At 39.0% G+C, this 22,886-nt stretch overlaps 1 protein-coding gene across 1 annotated transcript in view; it reads right to left on the bottom strand.

Annotated features, from left to right (window-relative positions):
• Positions 1-22,886, bottom strand: part of NPHP3 (nephrocystin 3) — a 59,576-nt gene that overhangs the window by 1,552 nt on the left and 35,138 nt on the right. The window contains exons 20-25 of the mRNA XM_021678780.1: positions 6,002-6,191; positions 5,595-5,836; positions 4,533-4,608; positions 2,999-3,126; positions 1,761-2,001; positions 373-498 (exon numbers count right to left, since the gene is read on the bottom strand). Coding sequence (XP_021534455.1) covers positions 373-498; positions 1,761-2,001; positions 2,999-3,126; positions 4,533-4,608; positions 5,595-5,836; positions 6,002-6,191 — 1,003 coding nt within the window. The remainder of the gene's footprint in view (positions 1-372; positions 499-1,760; positions 2,002-2,998; positions 3,127-4,532; positions 4,609-5,594; positions 5,837-6,001; positions 6,192-22,886) is intronic.

The raw sequence follows: 22,886 nt of genomic DNA, 5'->3' as shown, positions 1-22,886 counted from the left end.
CCCAGCTTGGTGACCACTGAATTTAATCCAATAATATAAGAAAAACCTGTTTCCTTATTGCTCAGTGGGTATGATACCTGCTTTTCATCTATCACAGGCAAATGCCACAGCTTAAAGATAGTATTAGACAAAGAGATGTACAGAGTCTCCAGAATTTAAAAACAAAACTTATGCAATGAACTAAATAGTCAGTACGTGTTTTACACTAAGAAGAAAGGACTGTGTTACAAATGTAACTTCAATAATTTCTCAAGTACTAAAGGAAGCATTAGTAATCTTAAATTTTCTTTACTTTTACTGTGCCACATCCATTTCATGTTTATGTTTCATAACTTAAAACTATTCATAAAGAGTTAATATGTGGGAACTTACCATTTGGCTATAGAGAACAGCTAAGTTCACCAGGGCAGTAGCTACACTGGGGTGCTTTGGGCCAAAGGATTTCTGCCGAATTTCAACAGCCAGCTCATACAAAGGTACAGCTTTGTCAAGTTTCCCCTAAAAAACAAAAGTGAAATCTAACAAAAATATTAAAATAATAAATACCATCTGATCAAAGCTTTTTCCATAAATAAAATTTTCTATTAAAGAGTAATTTTGAGACAAAAATTTCAGAAACATCTTCTCCCACTTTAATGGTTCAGTTTATAGATAACCGAAATCTATATTCAGTTTTTAATCACCTACAAACTGAAATTTTATATTCAATGTAGCACTGAATGTAGTTGAATATACATTGAATATAAAAACATTTTCTTTGATAATTCAGAAAGCCCTTTTATAAAGCTCACCCAGTATCACTCAGTTACCAGTGAAGTAAAAATATGCAGTAAAATGTTTGCTACTCTATGTAATTTAGATATGGCATCAAAAATAAAATCTCATTTCCCACCAAATCCCTTCGAGATTCTTCTAATTTTTTTTAAAGATTTTATTTATTAGAGAGAGAGAGAAAGCACACAAGCAGGGGGAGCAGCAGAAGGAGAGGGAGAAGCAGACTCCCAGGCTCCCTGCTCAGCAGAGAGCCCAGTGCAGGGCTTGATCTCAGGACTCTGGGATCATGACCTGAACTGAAGGCAGATGCTTAATTGACTGAGCCACGAAGGCGCCCCTCTAATTATTTCTTTTGCACCTGAAAGTTGGGCAGAAATAGCAATAGTGCATCATTCTTACTAAAATATTAACTTCAGGCCCAGGTTGACCAGCAAGGGTCCCACAAAGTCTAAAGATAGTCTACGTAGCTCTGTAACTGCACTAAATGAAATGAAATCAGACTTTTTTTTTTAGAACAGCTACAAAAATTCCAAACATCACTTAGGCTAGAACCCTAGGGAAAAGAATGGTTACATTTCATTACAGGCAAAGAAAAGAAACTGTGAAATTGAAATGCTCATTTAATCACCTACAAAGATTCCTCTTTCACGTCTGACAACTAGGTGATATGTTGTGATTATGGCTGCTTAACTCAGAAAACTTAATAGTGGCTGAATTTCAGAACTTCTGAAATATAAGTTCCACTTAGAATGTTGATGAACGCATTTGTATTTGGAATGTATTTTAATAAAACTAAACCAGTACCTTAATTAAATCTGATATACTATTTTTTAATGTTCTACTCAGCTATTTGTTAAAAAATTTAATCATTATGATTGAAAAGCTTATAGAAAATAATCCATCAGAAGAAAATTATTTTACTGACAGTAATTATGACTTAATTGGTATGTTATAAAACACATGTAAGCATGTCAAGGATTACTTACCATTTTCTTATACAAGATTGCAAGATGTTTCACTGTATAGGCCAAAGAAGGGTGATCAGGAGCTAATGCTCGTCTCCGAATGTCTAAAGCCCTTTCATAAAGTTCTTCTGCTTTATCATACTGTTTCTTTTCATTGCATAGAGCTGCCAGATTATTTAAAGACTGGGCACAGTCGGGGTGATCTGGTCCTAGGACTCGCTCTCTCATTTCTAAGGACCGCTTCAGAAACTGGTCAGCTGTTCTATGAACAAAACCCCAAAATGGTTTAAATAATTTATTCTCTAGAAGTAAGAATCCTTAGCCCTAGTTAGGTGGAGAACTGAAGCATTTTTATTCTTAAATCCAAGATAGTTAATATGAAGGATTTGGCTCAGAGTCCTCTCTCTCCCTCTTTCCTACCCCTCATCCCTTCCTGCCCTTTTCCAAAAATTAAAAATGCTTTCCTGATAGTGTGAGGGCCTAAAGTATCTAGATGATTGCCTCAGTTCTCCACTTGACTTTTCCTAAAAGACAAACTCATAAATATTTTCCAAACAAACTTCTGATACCTTTAAAATTAGTAGACCTAATTCAAAAGATTTTGGTATTCATTGTTTTTCCCTCTGAAGTTACTACGATTTAATTTTTAATTGAAACCCCTTCCGAAGCCAGTTAAGTATCCGGCTTAAATTTTCTTTAGTTACTTTTACTGTGCCACATCTATTTCATGTTTATATTTCATACCTTAAAACTATTCATAAAGAGTTAATATGTGGGAACCTACCATTTGGCTATAGAGAACAGCTAAGTTCACCAGGGCAGTAGCTGATATCCAAAGTATCTAATTTTTTTGACATCCAAAGTATTAATGTCTTTTTGAATCTTTTAAGTCCAAATAAACTGAAGACCAAAACCAGGAGCCATCTACATCCTATCCTTTATTCGCCCTTGGTGCCAAGTTTCTTCTGTGAAGTCTCATGTACAGTATCTATCAAAACACTTTTTATAATCATATAAAACATACTAGGGATGCTACAGAATAACTTTTTAGCCAATAAAAGAAACAATGTGACAGGAAACAGTAAAAAAATGCCATGGCCTTTGTTCAGCGTGGCTATATGTTCATAACCTACCATACGTGAAATCTGCCATGGTTTCTATCAATTTATTCTAGCTTGACTTGATAGAAATGGAAAGCAGCTTTGCATCTAAGAGACAAAATGGACACTTGTTTTCATTATTAGCATCATGGTACTCACTCCAGGTTATTCTGAAGATAGTAGAGAACGCCCAGCTCATTGAGGGTCCGAGCATTGTCAGGTGTGTCCTTTCCTAGTGTGAGCTCTTCTAACTGCAGGGCTCGTCTACGTAAGAGGGCGAATCCATACTGAAGCAAACACAAATGGAGAATAAGTAATAAGTGCAGTCCTTGATTCTGAAATACTACACTGGAGTTCTAAGAAATCCTTTCTCCTTTTGTTCCCTTTAAAGTAGATTATAGTTATTTTAAGTATCACACTGAATTAATCCAGTGGTTATTGCAAATGCACATACTTCCACATGGCATCACATTCTAAAATCCATTAAAAGCTGTTTTGAGAAAGTGAGGATGAGCTATTTTAGCAAAGTGAACTGAGTCCCAAGTGCTTCAAAAAGATCAGGACACAGAATTAACCTGCAGATACTTACCAATCCCACGGATTAAACACTTAAAAACATCAGGTACTTAAATTGCACCTAGCACTTGCAAGTAGTAGACAAATAAATCCTGGAGATCAAATGCACAGTATAGTGAATGTAGACAATAATGCTGTATTAAAATCATCAAACTTGCTAAGAGATTAGATCTTAACTATTCCCACCATAAAAAGGAAACAATAATTATGTGATATGACAGAGGTGCTATCACTCCAATGGCAATTAGATTACAATACATAATGTATCATATTAGCATGCTGTACACCTTAAATTTACAGAATGTTCTATGTCAAGTATATTTTTAAATTTTTTTTTTAAGATTTTATTTATTTATTTGACAGAGATAGAGAGAGAGAGCACAAGTAGGCAGAGAGGCAGGCAGAGGGAGAGGGAGAAGCAGGCTCTCCGCTGAGCAGGGAGCCCGATGCGGGACTCGATCCCAGGACCCTGGGATCATGACCTGAGCTGAAGGCAGCCGCTTAACGACTGAGCCACCCAGGCACCCTATGTCAAGTATATTTAATTTAAAAAATTTACATAGCATTTGAAGTTAAAACAGGCTGTATTTAGATTTTATCAGCAGCTTAAAAAAAGGAAAATAATTTTGTGTGTTTGTGCTCAAAGGTAAGAATTTCTTTGCATCTGAATCTAACATAATTAAATTTTTTATTTGTTTTTCCTTTAAAGAATTGAAGCAGCTTTTAAGTCCATCTTCCAAAGTCTAACCTTCAAATGAACTTTATAGTTCCACTTTAAAAAAGTAAAAAAAAATTTTTCCATGTTCACTGAGACATAATTGCCATAAAACACTGTGTAAGTTTAAGGTGTACAATATAATGATTTCACATATGTATATATTGCAAAATAACCATAATATACAGTTCCACTTTTTTAAAGTCTGCTAAGTTGTACTTCTCAGTAATACTAATACTTAACATGTATTATGTGTAAATAAGAAAATGTTAGTACTTTTATTGAAATCACTTTAATATCTAAAGTTCTTAAATATATGAGGTGTATGCAGCTATATTATAATATTCAGAGATGCGCTTTTCCTCTGGTTCTAAACACAACACAAAAGGAATCTCTCATTACCGAGTTGCCTTTTCTCCTTGTAGCCTTCTGACGAATTTTAAAGGATTTTTTCCGAAAATGTTCAGCTTGTTCGTATCTTAAAAAAAAAAAAAAAATAAAGTCAAACAAAAGAAGCATATGTCCAAAGTATCATACTTCAGTGAAATGAAGGCACTTAAATATAGCATAATTTCTAAAAATGATAGTCACATGGAATTAAAAATAACAAAAACCTTCATAAAACAAAATCTAACAAAACAAACCTAATCCTCCAAGTAGCTGACATTTAACAGATTTTTAACTGATTTAACTCACTCTGAATCTCTAAAGGATGACCTAACTAAATGAAAATCTAAAATTTTAGTTTGCTCTACCACCTTCTTCTGTACATGCTAATTTCTGGTCAAATATAAACATGAAATTCACACAAAATTTGTGTGAAACAACACCTCTAGAAATTAAAAGAAAAAATTCCAATATGCATCATTTACGATACATGATTTCTGATAGAGGAAAAGATGCCATTTAGTGGGTGTCTAATAGATATGAGACTTTTTGTTATGCCAGGGATTGGTCAACTTTTTCTGCAAAGGGCTACATAGTAAATATTTTAGGCTTTGTGGGCCACATAGTCTCTGTTACAACTATGGAACTCTGTTGAATCATGGAAGCAACCACAGATAATATGTACATGAAAAAATGTGACTATGTTCCAATACAATCTTATTTACAAAACAAGGGGCCTAGTGGACTTGGCCTGTGGACAACGTTTGCTGCCCTGTATTAGCAGTGCACTTAATATTACAAAGCTAGTTGGTGAAGGAGCCCAGATTCAAACCCGACTATATGACTCCAAAGTCCATGTTCTATCCACGCATCTTCAAATGGAGGTGAATCTTGTAGTTCTAATTTTCTGTTTACTCCACAAAGACCCAAGACCAAGAATAGTCTTTGAACATGGTAGATTCAAAAGAATATTGGATAAGAAAAGTACACAGCCACAAAACAAAGCTTACCACATAAGTACATTAAGAACTGTGACTCCCCATCATAAAACCAGAGTATTACTGATCTAAGTCTTACTTATTTTGTTTCTGGTACAAAGTTGCCAGTGCCTCAAGTTCACGAGCAATATGGGGATGTTCTGCACCATAAGCATTTTCAGAGATTTCTAAGGCCTGTTTATACAGCTGTTCTGCATTGCCAAACTTCTTCCACTGCACGTACACACTTGCTAGTTGGTGGAGGGACTGAGCCACTCTTGGGTGATCTGGATCTAAAGCTGTTTCTCGAATTTCTAGGGACCTCTGCAAAGGCACCACAGCCTAGAGAAAAAAAAAAAAAGGTTAAAGGCCAGTTCCAAGTGAGTGAAATGCTGTAAGATCTGCAATCTCATTAGTACAACAAATGAAAACTGCACTAAACTCCTAGCAAGGACAGAAGAGCAAACAGGAAAAACCTACCTACCTCTGACCCCCTGCTGAAGTTACCTGACTGAGGAGGCCTAGATCCTTGAGAAATCGCCCCAGGGTTTCATAAAGATCAGCCAAGCAAATCATGTTCTCCTCGCCTTCACAGGTTTTCTCATACTGCTTCAAGGAATCAAAGTATTCTGCTGCCATTGCGCTTTTGTCTTTGCCAACAAACTGCCAGTAACTCAGCAACTCGGCAAAGTGTCCTCTGTTTCAACAAAAAAACCCAGTAATTTAATGAAAAACAAACTTTAAAACCCACTATAAATGCCAGAATTCGTATCAGGCTATTGATACTTTATTAGCAGGCAAGTATAGTGTAGAGAGACATAAGACTGCAGACTCTGACTCTCAGCCGAGTCCATCACTTCCTAGCTGTGTGATGGGGAGCAGGTGGTCTGACCTCTTCATCATCCTTATCTGCAGAAGGAGGGGCACCAACCCGACCTGCCTCGGGTGCTACTATAAGCAGATGATGGCACACAGCAAGTACTCCATAATGTGGGCTGCCGTCGTTAATGTACTTACTAACATCACACTGTGAGTGGGAGACCTCGCACTGCCTTGTTTCCCACTTACCTAATGCTAAATGCTACAGCTGAATCTAAGTCCATCCATCTTTCTGGGCCCACTCCGATGTCCTTGTTTGTTAGTTGCTCTCTGCTCTAAATCTCATTTTTATCACAGCATTATGGGGTTCTTTGGTAATTTATTTATTATGTAATACAACATTTATTAGTTTCGGGTGCGCAACTCATGATTTGATATTTGCATATGTAGTAGTCCACCTTATCCCCGGTTTCACTTTCCCCATTTTCAGTTAGCGGTCATCAACCATGGTCCAGGAGCAGATGATCCTCCTCTGACGTAAGGTCAGCAGGTCAACAGTAGCCCATGGCTCCATCACAGTGCCTACTCCATTTACCTCACTTCAGTTCATCACTGGGACATTTTATCATCTGACGTCATCACAAGAAGAAGGGTAAGTCAGTCCAGTAAGGTATTTTGAGAGATAATCACATAACTTTGATTATGGTATATTGTTATAATTATTCTATTTTATTATTAGTTATTGCTGTTAATGTCTTACTATGCCTAATTCATAAATTAAACTTTATCATAGGTATGTGTGTACAGGGAAAAATAATATATACAGGGCTCGGTGTGATCTATGGTTTTAGGCATCCACTGGGGATCTTAAAAGTATCCCCCATGGGAAAGGGGATCTACTGGGTTGCAAAATGATCACCACAGTAAGTCTAATTAACATATGTCCCTATACATAGTTACAGAATTTTTTTCTTGTGAAGAGAACCTTTAAGATCTACTTTCTTAGCAGCTTTAAAATATGCAAAATATTATTAACTATAATCACCATGCTGTACATTACATCCCCAGGACTTAGTTTGGTCTATAACTGGAACTTTGTACCTTTCTACTCCTTTTACCCACTTTGCCCACTCCCTACCCTCTGCCTCTGGCAATCACCAATCTCTTCTCTGGATCAAGGACATGTTTGGCTTTTGTTTTTGTTTTTTTTTTTGGTTCCAGATATAAGTGAGATCATACAGTATTTGTCTTTCTCTGACTTATTTCACTTAGCATAATGTCCTACAGGTCCATCCATGTTGTTGCAAATGGCAAGGTTTCGTTCCTTTTTATGGCTGAATAATAGTCCATTGTATGTATATAATGTGCACACATATATACACACCACTCTTCTTTATCCATTCATGTATGAATTGACACAGGTTGTTTCCTATCTTGACTATTGGAAATAATGCTATAATGAACACGGGGGTGCATATATCTTTTCAAATTATTTTGTTTTCTTCAGATAAACCCCCAGAAGTGAAACTGCTGGGTCATACTGTAGTTCTAGTTTTAATTTTTTGAGGAACCTCATACTGTTTTCCACAGTGGCTGTCCCAAATTACATTCCTACCAACAGTACATGAGGGTTCCCTTTTCTCTACATCGTTGCTGGCATTTGTTATCACCTGTCTTTTTTTTTTTTAATTATGTTATGTTAGTCACCATATCCTACATCATTAGTTTTTTGATGTAGTGATCCACAATTCATTGTTTTCATATAACACCCAGTGCTCCATGCAGTACGTGCCCTCCTTAATACCCATCACTGGGCTAACCCATCCCCCCCCCCAAAACCCTCGTTTGTTTCTCAGAGTCCATAGTCTCTCATGGTTCATCTCTCCCTCCGATTTCCCCCCCTTCATTTTTCCCTTCCTTCTCCTAATGTCCTCCATACTATTCCTTATGTTCCACAAATAAGTGAAACCATATGATAATTGACTTTCTCTGCTTGACTTATTTCACTTAGCATAATCTCCTCCAGTCCCATCCATGTTGATGTAAAAGTTGGGTATTCATCCTTTCTGATGGCTGAGTAATATTCCATTGTATATATGGACCACATCTTCTTTATCCATTCATCTGTTGAAGGGCATCTCGGCTCTTTCCACAGTTTGGCTATTGTAGACACTGCTGTTATGAACATTGGGGTGCATATGGCCCTTGTTTTCACTACACCTGTGTCTTTGGGGTAAATACCCAGGAGTGCAATTGCTGGGTCATAGGGTAGCTCTATTTTTAAATTTTTGAGGCACCTCCACACTGTTTTCCAAAGTGGCTGTACCAACTTTCATTCCCACCAACAGTGTAAGAGGTCTCCCCTTTCTCCATAACCTCTCCAACCTTTGTTGTTTCTTTCCCTGTCCATTTTTGCCATTTTAACTAGTGTAAGGTGGTATCTCGATGTGGTTTTGATTTGAATTTCCCTAATGACTATGATGATGAACATTTTTCATGTGTCTGTTAGCCATTTGTATGTCTTCTTTGGAGAAGTGTCTGTTCATGTCTTCTGCCCATTTTTTGACTTGATTGTTTTTTGGGTGTTGAGTTTGAGAAGTTCTTTATAGATCTTGGATACCAGCCCTTTATCTGTACTGTCATTTGCAAATATCTTCTCCCATTCTGTGGGTTGCCTCTTTGTTTTGTTGACTGTTTCCTCTGCTGTGCAGAAGCTTTTGATCTTGATGAAGTCCCAAAAGTTCATTTTTGCTTTTGTTTCACTAGCTTTTGGAGATATAGCTTGAAAGAAGTTGCTGTGGCCGATGTAGAAGAGGTTACTGCCTATGTTCTCCTCTAGGATTTTGATTGATTCCTGTCTCACATTGAGGTCTTTCATCCATTTTGAGTTTATCTTTGTGTATGGTGTTAGAGAATGGTCGAGTTTCATTCTTCTGCATGTGGCTGTCCAATTTTTCCAGCACCATTTATTGAAGAGACTTTTTTCCATTGCATATTTTTTCTGGCTTTGTCAAAGATTATTTGACCATAGAGTTGAGGGTCCATATCTGGGTTCTCTATTCTGTTCCATTGGTCTGTATGTCTGTTTTGTGCCAGTACCATGCTGTCTTGGTAATCACAGCTTTGTAATATAGCTTGAAATTGGGCAACGTGATGACCCAGCTTTTTCTTTTTCAACATTTCCTTGGCAATTCGGGGTCTTTTCTGATTCCATACAAATTTTAGGATTGTTTGTTCCAGCACTTTGAAAAATGTCATTGAAATTTTGAATGGGATGGCATTGAAGGTATAGATTGCTCTGGGTAGCATAGACATTTTAACAACGTTTATTCTTCCGATCCATGAGCATGGAATAATTTTCCATCTTTTTGTGTCTTCTTCAATTTTTTTCATGAGTGTTCTGTAGTTCCTAGAGTACAGATCCTTTACGTCTTTGGTTAGGTTTATTCTGAGGTATCTTATGGTTTTGGGTGCTATTGTAAATGGAATCGTTTCTCTAATTTCTCTTTCTACAGTTGAATTTTTAGTGTATAAGAAAGCAACTGATTTCTGTGCATTGATTTTGTATCCTGCCACATTACTGAATTGCTGTATGATTTCTAGTAATTTGGGGGTGGAGTCTTTTGGGTTTTCCACATAAAGTATCATGTCATCTTATCACTTGTCTTCTTGATGATAGTAATTCCAACAGGTGTGCAGTGATGTCTCATTTTAATTTTTTTTTTCAATTTAACAACTCAAATTCTATTTTTATTTTATTTTATTTTTTTGACCAGGATGAAATGATTAACTTTTACTTGACACTTTTCCTCCTGAGTCACTTCTAAAAGATCACATATTTTTTTCACTTTTTAAAAATTTTATTATGTTATGTTAATCACCATACATTACATCATTAGTTTTTGATGTAGTGTTCCATGATTCATTATTTGCATATAACACCCGTTGCTCCATTTGGTACGTGCCCTCTTTAATACCCATTACCAGTCTAACCCATCTCCCTACCCCCCTCCCCTCTAGAACCCTCAGTTTGATTCTCAGAGTCAATAGTCTCTCAAGGTTCGTCTCCCCCTCTGATTACCCCCCTTCAATTTTCCCTTCCTACTAGATCCTTCTTTTTATTAACATATAATGTATTATTTGTTTCAGAGGCACAGGTCTGTGATTCAACAGTCTTACACAATTAACAGTGCTCACCATAGCACATATCCTCCACAATGCCTATCACCCAGCCACCCCATCCCTCCCACCTGCCACCACTCCAGCAACCCTCAGTTTGTTTCCTGAGATTAAGAATTCCTCATATCAGTGAGGTCATATGATACATGTCTTTCTCTGATTGACTTATTTCTCTCAGCATAATACCCTCCAGTTCCATCCACATCGTTGCAAATGGCAAGATGTCATTCCTTTTGATGGCTGCATAATAGTCCATTCTATATATATACCACCTCTTCTTTATCTATTCATCTGTCAATGGACATCTTGGCTCTTTCCACAGTTTGGCCATTGTGGACATTGCTGCTATAAACATCGGGGTGCATGTACCCCTTTGGATCCCTACATTTGTATCTTTGGGGTAAATACCCAGTAGTGCAATTGCTGGGTCATATGGTAGCTCTATTTGCAACTTTTTGAAGAACCTCCATACTGTTTTCCAGAGTGGCTGCACCAGCTTGCATTCCCACCAACAGTGTAGGAGGGTTCCCCTTTCCCCACATCCCGCCAACATCTGTCATTTCCAACATGTTAATTTTAGTCATTCTGACTGGTGTGAGGTGGTATCTCATTGAGGTTTTGATTTGGATTTCCCTGATGCCGAGCGATGTTGAGCACATTTTCATGTGTCTGTTGGCCATTTGGATGTGTTCTTTGGAAAAATGTCTGTTCATGCCTTCTGCCCATTTCTTGATTGGATCATTTGTTCTTTGGGTGTTGAGTTTATTAAGTTCTTTATAGAGTTTGGATACTAGCCCTTTATCTGATATGTCATCTGCAAATACCTTCTCCCATTCTTTTAGTTGTCTTTCGTTTTTGTTGACTCTATCTTTTGCTGTGCAAAAGATTTTTATCTTGATGAAGTCCCAATAGTTCATTTTTGTCCTTGCTTCCCTTGACTTTGGAGATGATTCTAGGAAGAATTTGCTGTGGCTGAGGTCGAAGAGGTTGCTGCCTGTGTTCTCCGTTAGGATTTTGATGGACTCCTGTCTCACATTGAGGTCTTCCAACCATTTTGAGTCTATTTTTGTGTGTGGTGTAAGGAAATGGTCCAGTTTCATTCTTCTGCATTGGCTGTTCAATTTTCCCAACACCATTTGTTGAAGAGACTTTTTTCCATTGGACATTCTTTCCTGCTTTGTTGAAGATTAGTTGACCATAGAGTTGAGGGTCCATTTCTGGGCTCTCTATTCTGTTCCATTGATCTATGTGTCTGTTTTTGTGCCAGTACCATACTGTCTTGATGATGGCAGCTTTGTAATAGAGCTGGAAGTCCAGAATTGTAATGCCGCCAGCTTTGCTTTTCTTTTTCAACATTCCTCTGGCTATTCGGGGTCTTTTCTGGTTCCATACAAATTTTAGAATGATTTGTTCCATTTCTTTGAAAAAAGTGGATGGTATTTTGATGGGGATTGCATTGAATGTGTAGACTGCTCTAGGTAGCATTGACATCTTCACAATATTTGTTCTTCCAATCCATGAGCATGGAACGTTTTTCCATTTCTTTGTGTCTTCCTCAATTTCTTTCATGAGTATTTTATAGTTTCCGGAATACAGATTGCCTCTTTGGTTAGATTTATTCCTAGGTATCTTATGGTTTTGGGTGCAGCTGTAAATGGGACCAACTCCTTAATTTTCTTTCTTCTGTCTTGTTGTTGGTGTATACGAATGCCACTGATTTCTGTGCATTGATTTTATATCCTGCCACTTTACTGAATTCCTGTATGAGTTCTAGCAGTTTTGGGGTGGAGTCTTTTGGGTTTTCCACATAAAGTATCATATCATCTGCAAACAGTGAGAGTTTGACTTATTCTTTGCTGATTCAGATGCCTTTTATTTTTTTTGTTGTTGTTGTCTGATTGCTGTGGCTAGGACTTCTAGAACTAGGTTGAATAGCAGTGGTGATAGTGAACATCCTTGCCATGTTTCTGACCTTAGGGGGAAAGCTCTCAGTTCTTCCCCATTGAGAATGATATTCGCTGTGGGTTTTTCATAGATGGCTTTTATGATATTGAGGTATGTACCCTCTATCCCTATACTCTGAAGAGTTTTGATCAAGAAAGGATGCTGTACTTTGTCAAATGCTTTTTCTGCATCTATTGAGGATCATATGGTTCTTGTTCTTTCTTTTATTAATGTATTGCATCACATTGATTGATTTGCGGATGTTGAATCAACCTTTTAGCCCAGGAATAAATCCCACTTGGTTGTGGTGAATAATCCTTTCAATGTACTGTTGGGTCTTACTGGCTAGTATTTTGGTGAGAATTTTTGCATCCATGTTCATCAAGAATATTGGTCTGTAATTCTCCTTTTTGATGGAGTCTTTCTCTGGTTTTGGGATCAAGGTAATGTTGACCTCATAAAACAAGTTTGGAAGTTTTCCTTCCATTTCTATTTTTTGGAACAGTTTCAGAGGAATAAGTATTAATTCTTGCTTAAATGTTTGGTAGAATTCCCCTGGGAAGCCATCTGGCCCTGGGCTCTTGTTTATTGGGAGATTTTTGATGACTGCTTCAATTTCCTTAGTGGTTATAGGTCTGTTCAGGTTTTCTATTTCTTCCTGGTTCAGTTTTGGTAGTTGATACATCTCTAGGAATGCATCCATTTCTTCCAGATTATCTAATTTGCTGGCATACAGTGGCTCATAATATGTTCTTATAATTGTATTTCTTTGGTGTTGGTTGTGATCTCTCCTCTTTCATTCATGATTTTGTTGATTTGGGTCATTTCTCTTCTCTTTTTGATAAGTCTGGCTAGGGGTTTATCAATTTTATTATTTATTTCAAAGAACCAGCTCCTAGTTTCGTTATCTGTTCTACTGTTCTTTTAGTTTCTATTTCATTGATTTCTGCTCTGGTCTTTATGATTTCTCTTCTCCTGCTGGCTTTAGGCTTTATTTGCTGTTCTTTCTCCAGCTCCTTTAGGTATCGGGTTAGGTTGTGTATTTGAGACCTTTCTTGTTTCTTGAGAAAGGCTTGTATTGCTATATACTTTCCTCTTAGGACTGCCTTTGCTGCTTCCCAAAGATTTTGAACAGTTGTGTTTTCATTTTCATTGGTTTCCATGAATTTTTAAATTCTTCTTTAATTTCCTGGTTGACTCATTCATTCTTTAGTAGGATGCTCTTTAGCCTCCATGTATTTGAGTTCTTTCCAACTTTCCTCTTGTGATTGAGTTCTAGTTTCAAAGCATTGTGGTCTGAAAATAGGCAGGGAGTGATCCCAATCTTTTGGTACCGGTTGAGACCTGATTTGTGACCTAGGATGTGATCTATTCTGGAGAATGTTCCCTGGGCACTAGAGAAGAATGTGTATTCTGTTGCTTTGGGATGGAATGTTCTGAATATATCTGTGAAGTCCATTTGGTCCAATGTGTCATTTAAAGTCTTTATTTCCTTGTTGATCTTTTGCTTAGATGATCTGTCCATTTCAGTGAGGGGGGTGTTAAAGTCCCCTACTATTATTGTATTGTTGTTGATGTGTTTCTTTGCTTTTGTTATTAATTGGCTTATATAATTGGCTGCTCCCTATGTTAGAGGCATAGATATTTACAATTGTTAGATCTTCTTGTTGGATAGACCCTTAAGTATGATATAGTGTCCTTCCTCATCTCTTATTACAGTCTTTGGTTTAAAATCTAATTTGTCTGATATTAGGATTGACACCCCAGCTTTCTTTCGGTGTCCATTAGCATGGTAAATGGTTTTCCACTCCCTCACTTTCAATCTGGAGGTGTCTTTGCATCTAAAATGGTCTCTTCAGACAGCATATTGAGGGTCTTCTTTTTTTATCCAATCTGATACCCTGTGTCTTTTGATTGGGGCATTTAGCCCATTTACATTCAGGGTAACTACTGAAAGATAGGAATTTAGTGCCATTGTATTACGTGTAAGGTGACTGTTACTGTATATCGTCTGTGTTCCTTTCTGGCCTTTGTTACTTTTAGGCTCTCTCTTTGCTTAGAGGACCCCTTTCAATATTTCTTGTAGGGCTGGTTTCGTGTTTGCAAATTCCTTTAGTTTTTGTTCTGGAAGCTTTTAATCTCTCCTTCTATTTTGAGTGACATCCTAGCTGGATATAGTATTCTTGGTTGCATATTTTTCTCATTTAGTGCTCTGAATATATCATGCCAGTCCTTTCTGGCCTGCCAGGTCTCTGTGGATAGGTCTGTTGCCAATCTAATGTTTCTACTATTGTAGGTTGCAGATCTCTCATCCCGAGCTGCTTTCAGGATTTCTCTTTGTCTCTGAGACTTGTGAGTTTTACTATTAGATGTCGGGGTGTTGACCTATTTTTATTGGTTTTGAGAGGGGTTCTCTGTGCCTCCTGGATTTTGATGCCTGTTTCCTTCCCCAAATTAGGGAAGTTCTCTGCTATAATTTGCTCCAATATACCTTCGGTCCCTCTCTCTCTTTCTTCTTCTTCTGGGATCCCAATTATTCTAATATTGTTTCATCTTATGGTATCACTTATTTCTCGAATTCTGCCCTTGTGATCCAGTAGTTGTTATCTCTCTTTTTCTCAGCTTCTTTATTCTCCATCATTTGGTCTTCTGTATCACTAATTCTCTCTTCTGCCTCATTTATCCTAGCAGTCAGAGCCTCCATTTTTTTTTTTTTTACTTTTATTATGTTATGTTAGTTATCATACAATACATCATTGGTTTTTGATGTGGTAAACCACGATCCCTTGTTTTCGTACAACACCCAGTGCTCCATGCAGTACGTGCCCTCCTTAATACCCATCACCGGGATAACCAATTCTCCCTCCCACCTCCCCTCGAAAACCCTGTTTGTTTCTCAGTCCATAGTCTCTCATGGTTCATCCCTCCCTCCAATCCCCCCCCCATTTTTCCCTTCCTTCTCCTAATGTCCTCCATGTTATTCCTTATGTTCCACAAATAAGTGAAACCACATGATAATTGACTTTCTCTGCTTGACTTATTTCACTTACCATAATCTCCTTCAGTCCCACCCATGTTGATGTAAAAGTTGGGTATGCATCCTTCCTGATGGCTGAGTAATATTCCATTGTATATATGGACCACATCTTATCCATTCGTCTGTTGAAGGGCATCTTGGCTCTTTCCACAGTTTGCTATTGTGGACATTGCTGCTGTGAACATTGGGGGTGCATATGGCCCTTCTTTTCACTACATCTGTGTCTTTGGGGTAAATACCCGGGAGTGCAATTGCTGGGTCATAGAGTAGCTCTATTTTTAAATTTTTGAGGCACCTCCACACTGTTTTCCAAAGTGGCCGTACCAACTTGCATTCCCACCAACAGTGTAAGAGGGTTCCCCTTTCTCCACAACCTCTCCAACATTTGTTTCCTTCCCTGTCCATTTTTGCCATTCTAACTGGTGTATGGTATCTCAATATGATTTTGATTTTGATTTCCCTGGTGGCTAATAATGATGAACAGTTTTTCATGTCTCTCTTAGCCATTTGTATGTCTTCTTCAGAGAAGTGTCTGTTCATATCTTCTGCCCACTTTTTGACTTGATTATTTGTTTTTTGGGTGTTGAGTTTGAGAAGTTCTTTATAGATCTTGGATACCAGCCCTTTATCTGTACTGTCATTTGCAAATATCTTCTCCCATTCTGTGGGTTGCCTCTTTGTTTTGTTGACTGTTTCCTTTGCTGTGCAGAAGCTTTTGATCTTGATGAAGTCCCAAAAGTTCATTTTTGCTTTTGTTTCACTAGCTTTTGGAGATGTATCTTGAAAGAAGTTGCTGTGGGCGATGTCAAAGAGGTTACTGCCTATGTTCTCCTCTAGGATTTGGATGGATTCCTGTCTCACATTGAGGTCTTTCATCCACTTTGAGTTTGTCTTTGTGAATGGTGTTAGAGAATGGTCGAGTTTCATTCTTCTGCATGTGGCTGTCCAATTTTCCCAGCACCATTTATTGAAGAGAGTGTCTTTTTTCCATTGAATGTTTTTTCCTGCTTTATCAAAGATTATTTGACCATAGAGTTGAGGGTCCATATCTGGTTCTCTATTCTGTTCCATTGGTCTATCTGTCTGTTTTTGTGCCAGTATCATGCTGTCTTGGTGATCACAGCTTTGTAATATAGCTTGAAATCGGGCAACGTGATGCCCTCAGCTTTGTTTTTCTTTTTCAATATTTCCTTGGCAATTCGGCGTCTTTTCTGATCCCATACAAATTTTAGCATTGTTTGTTCCAGCACTTTGAAAAATGTCATTGGAATTATGATTGGGATGGCACTGAAGGTATAGATTGCTCTGGGTAGCACAGGCATTTTAACAATGTTTATTCTTCCGATCCATGAGCATGGAATATTTTTCCATCTTTTTGTGTCTTCTTCAATTTCTTTCATGAGTGTTTTCTAGTTCCTAGAATATAGATCCTTTACGTCTTTGGTTAGGTTTATTTTGAGGTATCTTACGGTTTTGGGTGCTATTGTAAATGGAATCGTTTTTCTAATTTCTCTTTCTACAGTTGCATTTTTAGTGTATAAGAAAGCAACTGATTTCTGTGCATTGATTTTGTATCCTGCCACATTACTGAATTGCTGTATGATTTCTAGTAATTTGGGGGTGGAGTCTTTTGGGTTTTCCACATAAAGTATCATGTCGTCTGGAAAAGGAGAGTTTGACTTCTTCTTTGCCAATTTGAGTACCTTTTATTTCTTTTTGTTGTCTGATTGCTATTGCTAGGACTTGTAGTACTATGTTGAACAATAGTGGCGAGAGTGGGCATCCTTGACGTGTTCCTGATCTTAAGGGAAAGGCTCTCAATTTTTCCCCATTGAGGATAATATTCGCTGTGGGATTTCAAGATGGATTTGATGAACTTGAGGAATGACCCTCTATCCCTATACTCTGAAGAATTTTAATCAGGAAAGGATGCTGTATTTTGTCAAATGCTTTTTCTGCATCAACTGAGAGGACCATATGGTTCTTCTCCCTCATCTTATTAATGTGTTCTATCACACTGATCGATTTGCGAATGTTGAACCACGCTTGCATCCCAGGGATAAATCCCTCTTGGTCGTGGTGGATGATCCTTTTAATGTATTGTTGGATCCCACTAGCTAGGATTTTGTTGAGGATTTTGGCGTCCATATTCATCAGGGATATTGGTCTGAAATTCTCCTTTTTGATGGGGTCTTTGCCTGGTTTGGGGATTAAGGTAATGCTGGCCTCATACAATGAGTTTGGAAGTTTTCCTTCTGTTTCTATTTTTGGAAACAGCTTCAGTAGAATACATATTATTTCTTCTTTGAATGTTTGGTACAATTCCCCAGGGAATCCATCAGGCCCTGGACTCTTGTTTTTTGGGAGGTTTTTGATCACTGCTTCAATCTCGTTACTGGTTATTGGCCTATTCAGGTTGTCAATTTCTTCCTGTTTCAGTCTTGGCAGCTTATAGGTTTCCAGGAAGGCCTCCATTTCATCCAGGTTGCTCAATTTATTGGTATATAGTTGTTGATGATAATTTTTAAGAATTGTTTCTATTTCCTTGGTGTTAGTCGTGATCTCTCCCCTTTCATTCATAATTTTATTAATTTGGGTCCTTTCTCTTTTCTTTTGGATAAGTCTGGCTAGTGGTTTATCGATCTTTTTAATTCTTTCGAAGAACCAACTTCTAGTTTCATTGATCTGATCTACTGTGTTCCTGGTTTCTAATTCATTGATTTCTGCTCTAATTTTAATTATTTCTCTTCTAATGCGTGGCTTAGGTATCATTTGTTGCTTTTTCTCTAGTTCTTTAAGGTGTAGAGTTAGTTGGTGAATTCGGGATTTTTCTATTTTTTTGGGTGAGGCTTGGATGGCTATGTATTTCCCCCTTAGGACCGCCTTTGCAGTATCCCATAGGGTTTGGACCAATGTGTTTTCATTCTCATTGATTTCCATGAATTGTTTAAGCTCTTCTTTGATTTCCTGGTTGACCCAAACATTCTTGAGCAGAGTGGTCTTTAGCTTCCAAGTGTTTGAATTTCTGCCAAATTTTTTCTTGTGATTGAGTTCCAGTTTTAGAGCATTGTGGTCTGAGAATACGCAGGCAATAATCTCAATCTTTTGGTATCAGTTGAGACCTGATTTGTGACCCAGTATATGGTCTATTCTGGAGAAAGTTCCATGTGCGCTTGAGAAGAATGAGTATTCTGTTGTTTTAGGGTGGAATGTTCTGTAAATATCTAGGAGGTCCATCTGGTCCAATGTATCATTCAAAGCTCTTGTTTCCTTGTTGATTTTCTGCTTAGATGATCTATCCATTCCTGAGAGTGGAGTATTGAGGTCTCCTACAATTAATGCATTGTTATCAGTATGACTCATTATTTTGGTTAACAGTTGGCTTATGTAGATGGCTGCTCCCATGTTGGGGGCATAGATATTTACAAGTGTTAGATCTTCTTGTTGGATAGACCCTTTAAGAATGATAGAGTGTCCTTCTGTGTCTCTTATTACAGACTTTAGCTTAAAATCTAATTTGTCTGATATAAGAATTGCTACCCCAGCTTTCTTTTGGGGTCCGCTGGCATGGAAGATGGATCTCCATCCTTTCACTTTCAGTCTGGATGTACCTTTAGGTTCAAAATGAGTCTCTTTTAGACAGCATATGGATGGGTCCTGTCTTTTTATCCAAACTGCAACCCTGTTCCGTTTTATGGGAGCGTTTAGGCCATTCACGTTGAGAGTGATTATTGAAAGATATGAATTAATTGTCATCATGTTGCCTGTGAAGACGTTGTTTTTATAGATTGCCCCTGTAAATTTCTGTTGTAGATCACTCTTGGGGTCTTTCTCCTTTTATAGAACCCCCCTTAATATTTCTTGCAGGGCTGGCTTAGTGGTCACATATTCTTTCAGTTTCTGCCGGTTGTGGAAGCTCTGCATCTCTCCATCCATTCTAAATGAAAGCCTTGCCAGATAAAGTATTCTTGGCTGCATGTTCTTCTCATTTAGTACCCTGAATATGTCTTGCCAGGCCTTTCTGGCTTGCCAGGTCTCTGTGGATAGGTCTGACGTTATTCTGATGTTCCTCCCTCTGTACGTAAGGAATCTCTTCCCCCTCACTGCCCTTAAGATGGTTTCCTTGGTTCTAAGATTTGCAAGTTTTACTATTACATGCCAGGGTGTTGGCCTGTTTTCCTTGATCTTGGGAGGGGTCCTCTCTGCCTCTAGGACGCAAATGTTTGTTTCATTCCCCAGATCAGGGAAGTTCTCAGCTACGATTTGCTCAAATACATCTTCTAGTCCTCTCTCTCTCTCCACTCCCCCCGGGATTCCAATTATTCTGACACTGGAACGCTTCATGGTGTCACTTATTTCTCTGATTCTATTTTCATGGATTCTAAGTTGTTTTTCCCTGGCCTCCTCTTTTCCCTTTTTATCTATTATATTGTGTTCCAGGTCGCTTATTCGCTCTTCTGCCTCAGTTACCCTACCTGTTAGATTATCTAGATTGGATTGGATCTCATTGATAGCATTTTTTTTAAAGATTTTTTTTTATTTATTTGAGATAGAGATAATGAGAGAGAGAGAGTTCATGAGAGGGGAGAGGGTCAGAGGCAGAAGCAGGCTCCCCGCCGAGAAGGTAGCCCGATGCGGGACTCGATCCAGGGACTCCAGGATCATGACCTGAGCGGAAGGCAGTCGCTTAACCAACTGAGCCACCAGGCGCCCTCATTGATAGCATTTTTAAGTTCTGCCAATTCACCTTTCATTTCTGCCCTTAGAGACTCTATGTTGCCATTAATTGATTTCTCCATTCTAGCCATTGTCTTCACAATTGCTAGCCTGAATTCCGTCTCCGACATCTTGGTTATATCTGCATCCATTTGTAAATCTGCTGCATAAATCATCATCTGTGAGTCTTTTCTATTTTGGGGGCTCCCCCTCCTAGTCATTCTGTTGATGGGTGGTTGAGGGAATGTATAGAGTCCAAATTATTGACCAGAACCCAAGCAAGATGCACCTGTTTTCTAGGGACCTTAGGGTTGCTGGCCTCTTGTTTTCCCAGCATGTCTTCTGCGGGAGGGACCTGCCGTGCTGTTACTCAGGCATCCCTGTTTGGTCGGGGTTGCCCTGCCCCTCAGAGGCGGGGGATGGGCTCAGCGGGAATCAGTCTTTGGGGCTTTTGTTCTCTGGCGGCTTTCCGTGTCTCTTCCATGAGTCAGAGCAGAAGAGACCGTTTCCAACCCTCTGCCTCAGAGCAGAGAGATAGCAGTCTGTTCTTCAGTGAGCTCTCCAGGCCACACTCTCTCCATTTCTGTCCGTGCTGCTGTAAACTGCAGCATCCTGGGTTGTGCACCCCTCTGCAGCACTCCCAGTCCTGCCTCCAGGTCGGGGCATGTCTCTGCCCTTTGTGCTTCTAAAAACGCCAGCCATTCCCCGTTCATGTGCGCGCGACCCTGGCGCTCTGGGTTTCCACCCCGGGGGCTGCCCTAAAGTCATTTCCCCCGTTACCGGTCTGCGAGTTTGTGCCGGGTCCCCAGCGCGCGAGGTTGTCGCTCACTGGCAGTCTAGGGTCCCCATGGCCAGGCCCCCTCCCGCTGCCTTTTATCCTCCGATATCTGCCCGCAGAATCATGGCTCCCCGCTTCATACCTCAAAACCAACCACCTGCAATATTCTGCTTGTAGAGATCCAGATCTTCTTACATCTCAGGCTGCTTTCATGGGTGCTCAGAGTGGTTTGGTAGATATCCAGCTCAATTCCGGGCACCAGATGAAATAGGGTCCCCTACTCCTCTGCCATTTTTCCCCCCTCCCTCAAAGCCTCCATTTTTGATTGCACCTCATTAATAGCCTTTTTGATTTTGACTTGGTTAGATATTAGTTCTTTTATTTTTCCAGAAAGGGTTTCTCTAATATCTTCCATGTTTTCAAGCCCAGCTAGTATCTTTACAATTGTCATTCTGAACTCTAGTTCTGACATCTTATTAATGTCCGTATTGATTAGGTCCCTGGCAGTTGGTACTGCCCCTTGTTCTTTTTTTTTTTTTTAATTTTATTTATATATTTGACAGAAAGAGAGATAGCAAGAGCAGGAGCACAAGCAGGGGGAGTGGGAGAGGGAGAAGCAGGCTTCCTGCCGAGCAGGGAGCCCGATGCAAGACTCGATCCCAGGACCCTGGGATCATGACCTGAGCCAAAGGCAGACACTTAATGACTGAGCCACCCAGGTGCCCTCTTGTTCCTTTTTTTGAGGTGATTTTTTCCATCTTGTCATTTTATCCAGAGAATAGATGAATGAGAGAACAAAATGCTAACAGGGTAACAACGACCCCAGAAAAATATACACTAAACAAATCAGAAGAGACCTGAAACCGGGGAAAAGAAAGGGAAAGAAAGAAAAAAGAAATAAAAAAGATTAAAAAAAAATATGATCAAATATGATCAGGCTGGTGAATAGATCAGTGCCACACACTAGATTTGGGGCATATTTTGGTCTGTTAGAAGAAAGTGCCTCCCAAAATTTTAAAGAAAAAAAGCTTATATATGTACAAAAATATGGGTCAATATGATGAAGGGGTGGAATATGACTGTGAAGATGAAAATTATAAAAGATTTTATAAATGGAAATGATAAGAATTTGGTTGAAAAAAGAATGAAGAGAAATTTAAAAAAAAAGGGGGGGAGAGAATGTGATCAGGCAGGAGACTAGAACAAAGCCATACACTAGAGATTTAGGGTATATTTTGATCTGTTAGAGAAACTGTATCCCAAAATTTTAAAGAGAGAACAACTTATATATATACCAAAAAATAAGGTTAACTACTATGAAGGGATAGAATATGACTCTAAAAATGAAAAATAAAAAAGATTTTTAAAAAGGGATTGATAAGATGTTGGTTGAACAAGGGAAAAAGAAAAATTCAAAAAAAAGAAAAAGAAAAATTAAATTAACTTTGAAAGACTAAAGAATTAGGGGGGGAAAAGCCATGAATCCTATGGGCAGTATTCCCCTAGTGCTGGAGTTCTGCTGTTCTCATTGATCAGTAAACTTGGTCTTGGCTGGCTGTTCTTGCTGATCTTCTGGGGGAAGGGCCTGTTGCCGTGGTTCCCAAATGTCTTTGCCAGAGGCAGAAGTGCCCCACCCTTGCTGTGGGCTGGGCTAAGTAATCTCCTTGGGTTTGCTCCCGGGAGCTTTTGTTCCCTGCAAGCTTTCCATACAGCTTTGGAGGACGAGAGTGAAATGGCGGCCTCCCAATTTCCGCCCCAGAGGAGCCGAGAACTCGGGGGCCCCACTCCTCAGTGCGCCCCCAGAGAAAAGCAGTCAATCACTCCCGTCTCCCCGGTCTCCGGCCGCACTCCATGCTCACCCGGCCTGTGACCGAGCATTTCTATCTCTGGCACCCGCCCCGTGTGGCGTCTCCAAACCC

Source organism: Neomonachus schauinslandi, chromosome 1, assembly GCF_002201575.2.
Source record: "Neomonachus schauinslandi chromosome 1, ASM220157v2, whole genome shotgun sequence".
Classification (NCBI taxonomy): Eukaryota; Metazoa; Chordata; class Mammalia; order Carnivora; family Phocidae; genus Neomonachus; species Neomonachus schauinslandi.
The sequence above is the reverse complement of the archived record's forward strand: the minus strand, read 5'-3'. Positions and strand labels throughout refer to the sequence as shown.